The sequence below is a fragment of the Macrobrachium nipponense genome, chromosome 20 (assembly GCF_015104395.2).
Source record: "Macrobrachium nipponense isolate FS-2020 chromosome 20, ASM1510439v2, whole genome shotgun sequence".
Lineage (NCBI taxonomy): Eukaryota > Metazoa > Arthropoda > Malacostraca > Decapoda > Palaemonidae > Macrobrachium > Macrobrachium nipponense.
The window spans coordinates 15,771,770-15,784,269 of NC_061089.1; the positions used below are offsets into that span (position 1 = coordinate 15,771,770).

Consider the following 12,500-nt stretch of genomic DNA (forward strand, 5'->3'; position numbering starts at 1 on the left):
GTGAAGGAACAATCTCTTTTGCAATTTTTCAAAAGGGGTTGCAATGTTATAAGTTGATTTTAATTGCACATACAATCGATTTATATACTTTCCACTGGCTGAAGTACTGTTGTCAAACCCATTACTATTCGTACCATACTTCTAAGGTTGGTATTAGTTTTATGTATGTATATATATATATATATATATATATATATATATATATATATATATATATATATATAATATATATATATATATATATATACTATACACGCACATACATACACACACATATATATACAGGTAATCTTATACTTTTGGCTACAGATAAAGGGTGCTTCTAGCCCCATCCACCTGGCACTACAGTGGGCCAAGGTGATTTATGTGTCAATGTGCTTACGTCTGGCTTTCAATGTTGGTCACTCATCCACTTAGTGACCAAATTCAAAGTTAAACGTTCAACTCGTTATGACGAAAACGGACTACATGAACACATGTGTAGCGAGATGATTGAGAGAGAGTCAGTGCCGCTATATACCTGATTTATATGCGTAACTTTCTCAAACACACAAACTAATAAAAAATATTAACTATGTGTCAAAAGGCAAACATAAAGCTGTTCAGCCTCACGGTCGAATCTCTCTTTCCCTCTCTCTTTCTCTCCTGCAACCATACTTGTGAAGTGTAGATATCCAGGGCACGGCTGCCTGTCAATTCCCTGGAACTAATCTAATCCTGAAGCGATTCGGTCCTGGAGGAACAATCAATAACAGCAAAAGGGAATCACCAGATGCTACTGACGCCCAAACCGAAGGGAAAAAATGAATAAAAAAATAAATAAAAAACAGGTTAAGAAATCAATCCACTTGCGCGCATAACCCAAGACTGAGAGGTTCGGCAAAGTGTGTTGTTTACCAGCGACAGCGAAACGAGCTCAATCTTTGGGAGAGAGAGAGAGAGAGAGAGAGAGAGAGAGAGAGAGAGAGAGAGAGAGAGAGAGAGAGAGAGAGAGAGCGTTTTTTTTTTTTTTGACAAACGAATGGGCTGTATTGCCTATTGCTAGAATGTACGACATTGGATTTCCTTCCTCCGGGTTCTTTTTCTTCTACTTCGAAACAATTTTGCTTTGGCTGGGTTGCTTATGTCTCTGCCAAATGGCTTTCCATCTAGGATGAAATTTTTTTAGAATTGTCTCTACCCGTGATGTAAAAACTGAGTTTTTTTGGGAGAGAGAGAGAGAGAGAGAGAGAGAGAGAGAGAGAGAGAGAGAGAGAGAGAGAGAGAGGTTATTTAGCTTCTCCTATGTTTATCTTTCTGTACTTCACCTTCCCGCCTAAACAAATTTTATTTATTTATTTATTTATTTTTTAAATCAACTCCAGTCTACATACAAATGAATATTTCCAGAATTCACACAACGCGACGGGCGAACTCTTTCCGTGACGGTGCTCCTAACGAGGATTCTGACGCGAACTCCATCAAAGCAGAATCTCGGGCCAGTTGGGGGAAAAAAAAGCACAACAAAATTAAAAGTTCTCAGCTCCTTTCCATGTTTCTTATTTTCCTCGGCCCTGGGCTAGAAAATGGTATGAGTCCGCCCTGTTCCACTGGACTTGACACTCGAAAATAAAAGAATCTACCGGAATAATTTAATCGATTCAGCGAAAAGAAGAAAGAACGATGCAAGACACATTCATCTCATAGTCTGTCTCCAAAGCTGTGCAAGTAGACGTAGGGGATAAGTAGACGCCGGGGACAAGTAGACGTCGAGGACAAGTAGACGTCGAGGACAAGTAGACGCCGGGGACAAGTAGACGTCGAGGACAAGTAGACGCCGGGGACAAGTAGACGTCGGGGACGAGTAGACATCGAGGATAAGTAGACATAGAGGACAAGTAGACGTCGGGGACGAGTAGACGTCAAAAACAAGTAGACGTCGAGGACAAGTAGACGTCTAGGACAAGTAGACGCCGGGGACAAGTAGACGTCGAGGACAAGTAGACGCCGGGGACAAGTAGACGTCGAGGACAAGTAGACATCGGGGACGAGTAGACATCGAGGACAAGTAGACGCCGGGGACGAGTAGACATCGAGGACAAGTAGACGCCGGGGACAAGTAGACGTCGGGGACGAGTAGACGTCGGGGACGAGTAGACGTCAAAGACAAGTAGACGTCAAGGACAAGTAGACAACGAGGACAAGTAGACGCCAGGGACAAGTAGACGTCGAGGACAAGTAGACGCCGGGGACAAGTAGACGTCGAGGACAAGTAGACGTCGGGGACGAGTAGACATCGAGGACAAGTAGACGCCTGGGGACAAGTAGACGTCGGGGTACGAGTAGACGTCGAGGACAATTAGACGCCGGGGACAAGTAGACGTCGAGGACGAGTAGATGTCGAGGACAAGTAGACGTCGGGGACAAGTAGACGTCGGGGACAAGTAGACGTCGGGGACAAATAGACGTCGAGGACAAGTAGACGTCGAGGACGAGTAGACATCGAGGACAAGTAGACGTCGAGGATAAGTAGACGTCGGGGACAAGTAGATGTCGAGGACAATTAGACGTCGAGGACAAGTAGACGTCGGGGACAAGTAGACATCGAGGATAAGTATACGTCGAGGACAAATAGACATCGAGGACAAGTAGACGTCGAGGACAAGTAGACGTCAGGGACGAGTAGACATCGAGGATAAGAAGACGTGAAGGACAAATAGACGTCGAGGACAAGTAGACGTCGGGGACGAGTAGACGTCGAGGATAAGTAGACGTCGGGGACCAGTAGACGTTGAGGACAAGTAGACATCAGGGACGAGTAGACGTCGAGGACAAGTAGATTTCGAGGACAAGTAGACGTCGGGGACGAGTAGATATCGAGGACAAGTAGACGTCGGGGACGAGTAGATATCGAGGACAAGTAGACGTCGGGGACGAGTAGATATCGAGGACAAGTAGACGTCGAGGACAAGTAGACGTCGCGGACGAGTAGACGTCGAGGATAAGTAGACGTCGGGGACGAGTAGGCGTTGAGGACAAGTAGACGTCGGGGACGAGTAGACGTTGAGGACAAGTAGACGTCGGGGATGAGTAGACGTTGAGGACAAGTAGACGTCGGGGACGAGTAGACGTTGAGGACAAGTAGACGTCGGGGACGAGTAGACGTCGAGTAGAGGTAGATGTCGAGGACGAGTAGACGTCGAGTACAAGTAGACGTCGGGGACGATTAGACGTCGAGGAGAAGTAGACGTCGAGGACAAGTAGACGTCGGGGACGATTAGACGTCGAGGAGAAGTAGACGTCGAGGACAAGTAGACGTCGGGGACGATTAGACGTCGAGGAGAAGTAGACGTCGAGGACAAGTAGACGTCGGGGACGATTAGACGTCGGGGACAAGTAGACGTCGGGGAAGGGTGGGAGCCACGGTCAAACGGTGTCATTTCCTTCACCCTCAGCATTTAGTCACATAACACCTCTGCATGCATGCATTTAAAAGATGCCAGAAAGGCACTGTTTATTTCTATCTGAATAAAAATATATGTTTAGGGTCTTTTTCACCCGTTGCTTTTAATCCAATTTAATCCATGCGTACATACATATCACAACTGCAGTAAAAATAACTCACTCTTCATTATGAATCTTTTAAAATGTAAATATTTCAAACCGATATTGGAATATCCAATCAGTGTACGATTTTTTGAACGTATTTTTCGTAAAAGAAATGAACAATGGAAATAAAAAAAAAAAGACAACAAATAATAATCGTGATACCTGTCGGGGCTACTTCATCAAAGTCGTGAAGGACTTTTTACCCTTGTCGGTTGGTCGCCCCCCAAAAAAAAAAACACACACACAAACACACACACACACAATATCAGAGGGCCAGGCACTTCTGTGGTCCTTTCCATAATAAATTCGTCAAATCAACACGATCAAATAGTAACTTGACTCATAGGTAGTGGTAGAGACTATACTATATGTACACACACATCGTATGTGCTGAAAAACAAGTTAAAATGTTTACTTACGATCATCGCTGAAGTCATCCACGAGAATGATTTCTTTGACGAGATGTTCGGGACTTCGGTTCAGCACACTGAAATGGAGAGAAGAAAGCTGACGATCGCAAAGTAAAACATTTTTTTTTTCCGCTTTACCACTTTCCCAACTTTTGGGAGAAGTCAGACTATGCAAATTTACTTCGCTTGACTTCTGCAGCGGTAACTGCACAAAAATATGAGACTGGAAAATAGACAGAAACAGGAATAGATAAAAAAACTACCATTTCATAAGTGTTCAATGATACATTACACAAGAAAAAAACTATATGTCTTCTATTTAATATCAACTGTAAAGTTAATGGATCATCTTCAAGCTGAATTTAAACTTGTACAGAACCTGAAAAATACTATTACAAATATATATATTTAGATTGTAAAATAAACAATACATATGAGAGGCTGAGATGAGAAATTCGTTTTTTGCTTTACTCCCAGTCCACTATGAATGACATCTTCATATATTGGTTTTATTCAAAAACATTACAAAACATCAATATAAGGAATGACCTTTGTCAATAAAATTTGTCTATGATTACTACTGTGGTGTTGACTGGCTCTACTGTGAATGTTAAGTTGCCCATTGATTAATTTAGGATAACTTAATATTGATTGAATCTTTATTCCATTATTATTGAGAATGAGCAAGTGTATGGCTCTTTATAAGTGTATTATCATTATTATATTATTTATGGTGTTGAGCATGTGTATGGCTCTAATGATGAATTGTTTTAACTGCTTTAATTATTTTAGTTAGTTACTGCTACTGCTCAAGGTATTTGCATTGTTATGGGTTTATTCTGCTATCAGTTTATTTACTAGATGATAATTACTGAATTGCATTTAAAGCATTTTGAACTGTTATGAAGGTAATAATTTATTCCTTTGTTGTGATTGGGACTTTACTTTGCTGTTAAGTATGCTTTAATTTAAGGTTCAATTGTGAATGTTTATAGTAATGGTCATTCTTGTCTTTGTGCTATCCAAAACCTGTACTCATTGTAATTATGTATATACTTTATTGCAATAAACTAGGCTTAAGATACCTTGGTAATTTCTTTTACACCTTAGTTCGTTGCAGTCTATTCCAGCCCCACTTTAATTTCTCATAATGAACCTGATAGTCAAGTGGAAAAGTGACTGTAACAATATATATAAATATATATACACATATATAATCATAAATCATATATTTACGTTTGCATCTTTCATTCTTTTAAAGGAGAATATTAATCTTATCTTTTCTTATTTTCTTTCCAGATCATACACACAAGTATGTTCAATCAAATCAGACAAAAATAAAAAAAGAAAGACATAAATATTAAGAACCCCTTCATGTACTTTGGAAACAAGCTGTCATTCTCAATCCACCAGCGTATGGCGAGTAATTGGTACGTATATAGAACGGAAAAGAGATTTATTAAAGAAAAGAAAAGGCGAAAACGACAAAAAGAACAACGTGCACACAAATCCTCTTGGAAAGTTGAGAGAGACTGCTTATCCTCAAAAACTGCCATAGTATAAACATAAACAAGATATCTGAAAGGGAGGTGTATCAGATCCCCCATTGTTAGGGTGGCTGGGGCACTCTTTCTGTATATATGGTTAACGAGATGAAACACTAATATTTACTAGAGCAGCTTTTCAGAGGACAGTGTCTGTCTGGACTGACTTCGCCTACAATCAAAACCTGACCAAAATTTCCCACCATAAAGAGAACGCAAAACACACTCACAGTTGTTTTAAACAAGTGTAAACACACAACTAAGAGGCGAGCAGAGGCTTTTTACGACCGAAGTCTCAACAAGGCGCAGCGCTATCGCCCAGAATCGTCCCCGCTAACTCGGACGTTGCACCAAGGCCACCCATAATGCAACTCGCCTAGGCGGGAAGATTACCCGCCATTACGATGGACAAAAGCTTTCTCTTTGTTTTATTTTGTTCCAAAGAAACGGTAATGGGAAGGTCGGAGCTGGGGATGTTCCCATGGTAACAGTGCTGCTTAGGCGTCGTTCTCTCGGCATAACTTCAGAGTTTTTGAGATCCGAACAAAAATATATAAAGTTAGGCGCGTGGAGATGATGCATACAGATAAGCATACAGATGGCTTCCATCTCTCTTTCATTTTATCTCTCGCTATCTCTGGCGAGACAAAGAACTAACATGATGGCTGCTTCGATACGATTATCAATAATGCCTGAACAAATAGGCAAACAGAATCCCATTCTCTCTCTCTCTCTCTCTCTCTCTCTCTCTCTCTCTCTCTCTCTCTCTCTCTCTCTCTCTCTCCACCGACTACAATGAATAATTGTGATGACCGAACGGCCATTATGATTAAACAAAAGCCAGATATTACGAGCTTGCGTCTACCCAACGAAGTTCGACCTCCTTTGTCTTCCTGAAAGGAGGCATTATCATACCAAATCTAGAATGATTGCAATGGGATCGTTATACTCTGTTTCCAAAGGGTGAATCTAACTCGATCTCTACTCTCCTAAATGGGTCTTCTTTAATGTCCCTTTTCCACAGAAGGGATGATAAAAGTGTAGGAGAAAAAAAAACGGATGAAATGAAAGAAAAGACTTTCAGATTTGTAATATAAAAAGATAAAGGCGATTTGTGTTGGGTACTTTCAACAGCTTAGGGACTTAAAGAAAAATTAACTGGAGTAAAAGAACGGGGAATTGAACATACGACGAATAAAGTCAACACGAACAAAAATAAAGAGTGACAGAAAGGGGAACTGAACATATAAGGAATAAAATCAACACGAAGAAAAACACAGATTGAAAGAAGGGAACTGAACACATAAGGAATAAAATCAACGCGAAGAAATACACTCTTCCTTAAAATAAACATACTATCCACTTAAAGAGCATAAAACCCCTCTAGTGTTTGGACTACAACTTACACAACATGCTCACTCAGACAAACAAAAAATGCGGTTATTAGGGGAAAAAACCCGAGCACTGCGATGTTCTACCAAAAGGATTTATTTACAAGTACTGTACAGCATTTGAATCAGTGACCGTTTCGTTCATTCTACTACCAAGCTTCAGAATTCTCGTCCTGCTTCTGTGCCTCTTGATCCTAACATATTTTCTCTTTTTAAGGCTAAAACCTATAGGTGTTTGTACTTGAAAAGGTAAAAATTGTCATTAATGTGGAACTTTTTTTTTTAAATACTGGTAGTTAGGTAGTGGGCTCAAACTTTTACCTAGAACTGGAGACAATAAACATTTAGTCACCAGTAACTTTCCTCGTCCTCACGTAAATTACTGCACTTTTTTTTTTTTACCGTATTTTCATCACCTTTTATTTTTGGTTTATGGCTTTGTGCTAAAACATTTCGCAAAATACATATATGAGAAAAAGCCTTAAAAGCATTGCCAATACCCATCAAAATGTGTGTGTGTAAGAGAGAGACGAGAGAGAGGAGGGTACGATGAGGAGGGAGAGAGGACGGGATTGACGATAGAGAGAGAGAGAGAGAGAGAGAGAGAGAGAGAAATTCCCCCTACTCGACGGAAATATAAATGACATTAGTACATAAGAATGCAACAGCTAAGCCGCCCACCCGAACCCCCACCCCCAACCCCCCAACCCCCCAAAAAACCGTTTTATCAAAATATTAATAATATGGTAACCAAAGACAAGTCAGGTAATGAATCAAGTAAGTTTCATGTCAGTGATTTCAGTCATACACTCCGTGACGAGTACAGTCGACAAATGAAGTCATGGACCCAAAAAAACATTTACTACGCTTTCTCTGAGATTCGAAATTTACGTGGCAGTTGAAATTAAGCTTCCTGCCTGAGAGTGGAGATGAAATTGGTGGTTCTCCCTTTGTCCTGTATTCTTGGAAAGTTATATATGCTTTCTTTAGATTTGGCGATATGCTTCATCTTACGAGAAAGCTGGGTTTTAACTTGCCTAACTATGTTTCATGTGTTGATACTCTTATGATATATATATATATATATATATATATATATATATATATATATATATATTATATATATATATATATATATACACACACACACACACACACACACACATATATATATATATATATATATATATATATATATATATATATATACATACATGCACACATATATATACATATATATTACATACACATGCATATATATATCATATATATACAGAGAGAGAGAGAGAGAGAGAGAGAGAGAGAGAGAGCCATTTCATTTGCCACTCACAATGTAATCCTCTAAAAACTCTTCATTAATAAAATATGTAAATCACGGTAAAAACTCGACAAACGAATGAGAAATAGCTCCTTCGAAAATTCCAGCAACCAATTTACTGTGTATTTTAGCAAGTGTACTACATAAATATACTTTAAAACACTCTTTAGCGCTTTCGTTCACCGCCTAAATATTTTTAAGCGATACAAAGGAGCGTCATTCGCTTAAGTTCGGTCACTCGAGTAATTTAAAATTTTACCGAGTCAGTAAGAGAACTTTTGTTCTGTGTGTCCGTCTTTTGTTCACTACATTATTATAATTATTATTATTATTATTGAACATCCCAAACGTCCAAGAACTTGCATATGCAATATAAAGGAAAGCAATATAGACGGAAAGAGTTGAATTAAGCATAATAAAGCATCACAGAGGCATCAAATAAAATTAAAGCGGTTAAAAAATTACAGAATGACATGAAGGAAAAGGGTCTAAGAGAACAAGATGTACAGGGCAGAAGAAGATGCAGAAGGCTGACTAGAAACAGCGACCCCATATAGAAATGGGAAAAGCTGAAGGCAAAGAAGAAGAAGAAGAAGAAGAAGAAGAAGAAGAAGAAGAAGAAGAAGAAAGTGGTTACGAAATGTCCAAAAAAAGAACGATAAAAAATAATTATCAACGTTAAATTCAGAGGATTAAAAGGGCCAAATCAGTAATGAATACAGACAAAGATAAGGGGAAAAAAAGACCCCAAACTGATACTACAAATGGGAGAAAAACAACCAAAACAAAATAAACAAATGAAAATAAACAAAAATGAAGAATTTGCACTACCACCACATTAGAGTATAGAAACAGAAAAACATGAAAAAAAAACAGAAAAGAGAAGAAGTAGATGAATGAAAAATAAATGAAAACAGAAGGACATGAAAGAACAGAACGCGAGGAATTAGATGAAGGAGTGTGCAGAGAAAAAAAAAAACTGGTGAATTGTAAGAGAACGCTAAAAAGGCCCGCACTGACATAACGGTACACCGATATGCTTAATCTTAATGACCGAGCAGGCAAACAGCGTTGCCACCATCAACATAGATAAGGGCAGGTCGATAGAGCTAATGATGTCACTGGAGATCATCATCATTTTCAGGCACACACAACCCCCCCCCCCCCCCCCCCCCCCCCCCCTCCCCCCCCCCTGATATTCATCTTTTTCAAACATAGTCTTACACACACACACTCACACACTTACACACACACGCATATATATATATATAGACCCAAACAAATACTATATACACACTGCAACCATAAATTTCTAATCTCAAAGCTTCTGCATACATGGTTGCAACGTGTATATACAGTAATTTTATGGCCTTGTTGTCTTCATAGTATACTGATGGCTTACAATAAAAGACATTCACACACAATATATGTGTGTATATATATTATTGCAATTTAACAATACACTATAAACATGAAAGGCCCATGAAAACACTGTAATACACATCCAGACCATCTATAATAAATAGCTTCGCGTGCATTCCTATACATAACTTACATTTTCAGTCAATCCATCGGCACCAATCTAAGTATATGAACAAGCACAACGTATGATTTAAGTCACTAGGAATCCAGAGGCCAAAAAAAAGGGTTCCTCTTCGGTGCGTTGCTTCCTACTTAATAATTTCGCAGCCTGCTCGACCGGAGGAGACCATAAAACTTGTTACAACAGCAAAGACAAACAGCCCAAATGTGCTTCAACATTCAGGCGGCACACAATGAACAGGGGAAAAAAAAAAAACCCTGAATCAAAACATCAGTCGACCTGACGTTTCAAAAACTCGGAGGCAAATAACAGAGAGAGAGAGAGAGAGAGAGAGAGAGAGAGAGAGAGAGAGAGAGAGAGAGAGAGAGAGAGAGAGAGAGGTCTTCGTACGATGTGTATTCATTTATACGCATTCTAGGGGGCCGTGATTCAATCTCTCTCTCTCTCAGTGAGAGATAGAATGTCAGTGTGTGTCTGTTTGCCCTCCTTCCCTCTATGGTACGAGGAAACAAGAGGGAATAAGACGAACGTAAATAAAAATAGGAACAGAGAATAGTTTATTTGACTTATGAAGAACGGAGATGAGCTCTGACTTTCTTGGATGGCTTCCACGTTCCTCTGGGGAGTGCTGGAACGCCTCCAAGACGAAAACACAAAAGAGGGCATCGAAGGGGAAGAAAGGCAGCAGAAGGAGAAGCTGATGACGAAAAAGAAGAAGAATACGCAGAGGACCGATAATAATACTGAAAGTATAAACAAGAGCAACTTTTGTGCTAGCTACTACAGCATTATTATTACTTAGAAAATACTCCAGTAGTCGGGGACTGTAATTCTAAAATTCAAATGGAATTAGTGCCATTGCATTCAACAAGTTCTTGGATCAACCTCGGGCACATGCAAGCACGCGCATGCACGCACACAATACATACACACACACACACACACACACACACACACACACACATATATATATATATATATATATATATATATATATATATATATATATATGAATTCTTACCACATCACCACAATTCATATACATTCATTAAGCTACAAAAGTCCTTTAATATCCAATTCGCTCTACCTCGGAATTAATATATTTTCAAATATGTTAACCGAAGGGGAATATATATATATAAATATATATATATATATATATATATATATATATATATATATATATATATATATATATGTGTGTGAGTATAGCAAGAGAAGAGTTATGAGTATAAAGGAAATAAAAATCAGGAATAGACTTCCTTTGTAGGACATACGGAATGGGGTCTGTCCGGGCGCGATGACTTCCGTCAACATCACATTTAAAAGTCTGGGTTATTCTTGAGGTTTTCAAGTTTGGCCCAACTGTCATTTCCAGGCAAAAGAAAAGAACCCCAAGGATCACTTCCTTAAGAATAAGAATTATTTTGAAAGAGGACGATAAATAGCTTCTTTCAATTCACTGTGTACTAAAGGAGTTTCAGAAATTTGAAATGGTTATATACTTGTTTGAGCAATGATGCAGAATACGCTTAAACAAAAAGCCTAAATAAGGTTACAAAACAGAGTGGTTTGGTATCAAATAAAGGCATCTGCTTAAAAGATGCCACTATATACTCGTATAATGTCATAAGTCATAAATGTCATTATGTATACACATCGTTTCTCTTTTGGTTTTGTAACTAAAATTGATCGACTGATTTAGTACTACGCGACAGAATCATATCAACATTCATCGACGCCGTGATATACAGTCTGTTAGAGGATCACGTATCTATGCTAAATAAGTCCTCTGGTATATATTCTTCTAGATAAAACCTACCGGTCGATGCTCAGTGAACGTGTCAAATTCTCATAAAAAACCTTTAAAACACAAAACTGCAAATCGGAATTTGATCACCAAAACACCCGTTAACTTGTTTTTGTTTTGCTTTTTAGTGTTCTGTAAAAGAAAATTATTGTGTCGCCTCTTTGTCTGTCCGTCCGCACTTTTTCTGTCCGTACTTTTCCTGTCCGCCCTCCGATCTTAAACACTACTGAAGGTAGGGGGCTGCACACTGATGTGTTGATCATCCACCCTCCAATCAGCAAACATCCCAAATTGCAGCCCTCTAGCTCCAGTAGTTTTTATTTAATTTTAAGGTTAAAATGAGCCATGATCGTGCCTTTGGCAATGATATAGGACAGAAACCGCCACCGAGCCGGGGTTAAAGTTTCATGGCCCGCGGCTCATACGGACACCATCGAAGGAGATATCTATTTTCGGAGGACTTGATTATACGCTGTAGCGACTGCACAGAAAACTTGATGGCGCCGAAAAAGATTTCGGCGTTTTTTTTTTTTTTTTTTTCAACTCGTATATATAAATTACACCCGTTTCTTATACTGCAGCTCGAAAAAGTCTGACTGTAAACCTTAAGCCTTTGGCAGAGAAAAGAAGTGCAGTTCCTCCCCCACACATTCCAGTATGGATTCGCCACATCAAAACGTCTCACTGCATCAGAAATCCAATTCCTGCAGGTGCTTTCATGCAATGATTACCAAGGCCTATGCGTCATACAGGCACGCGTATATTCATACATAGGGATATAAAATGTGACGTCTATTTCTATATTTCATACGTGCATTGGGATATATGATGTATACAGCGATATGTGCAAAGATGTATGTATATATGTATGTGTACGTATTTATGGACGTAACCTC

General features: G+C 39.1%; 1 protein-coding gene across 2 annotated transcripts in view; it reads right to left on the reverse strand.

Annotated features, from left to right (window-relative positions):
• LOC135222384 (polypeptide N-acetylgalactosaminyltransferase 2-like) overlaps nucleotides 1–12,500 on the reverse strand; it is a 285,956-nt gene that overhangs the window by 30,981 nt on the left and 242,475 nt on the right. For both annotated transcript variants that reach the window (XM_064260481.1, XM_064260474.1), the window contains one exon: nucleotides 4,008–4,075. In XM_064260481.1, coding sequence (XP_064116551.1) covers nucleotides 4,008–4,075 — 68 coding nt within the window. The remainder of the gene's footprint in view (nucleotides 1–4,007; nucleotides 4,076–12,500) is intronic.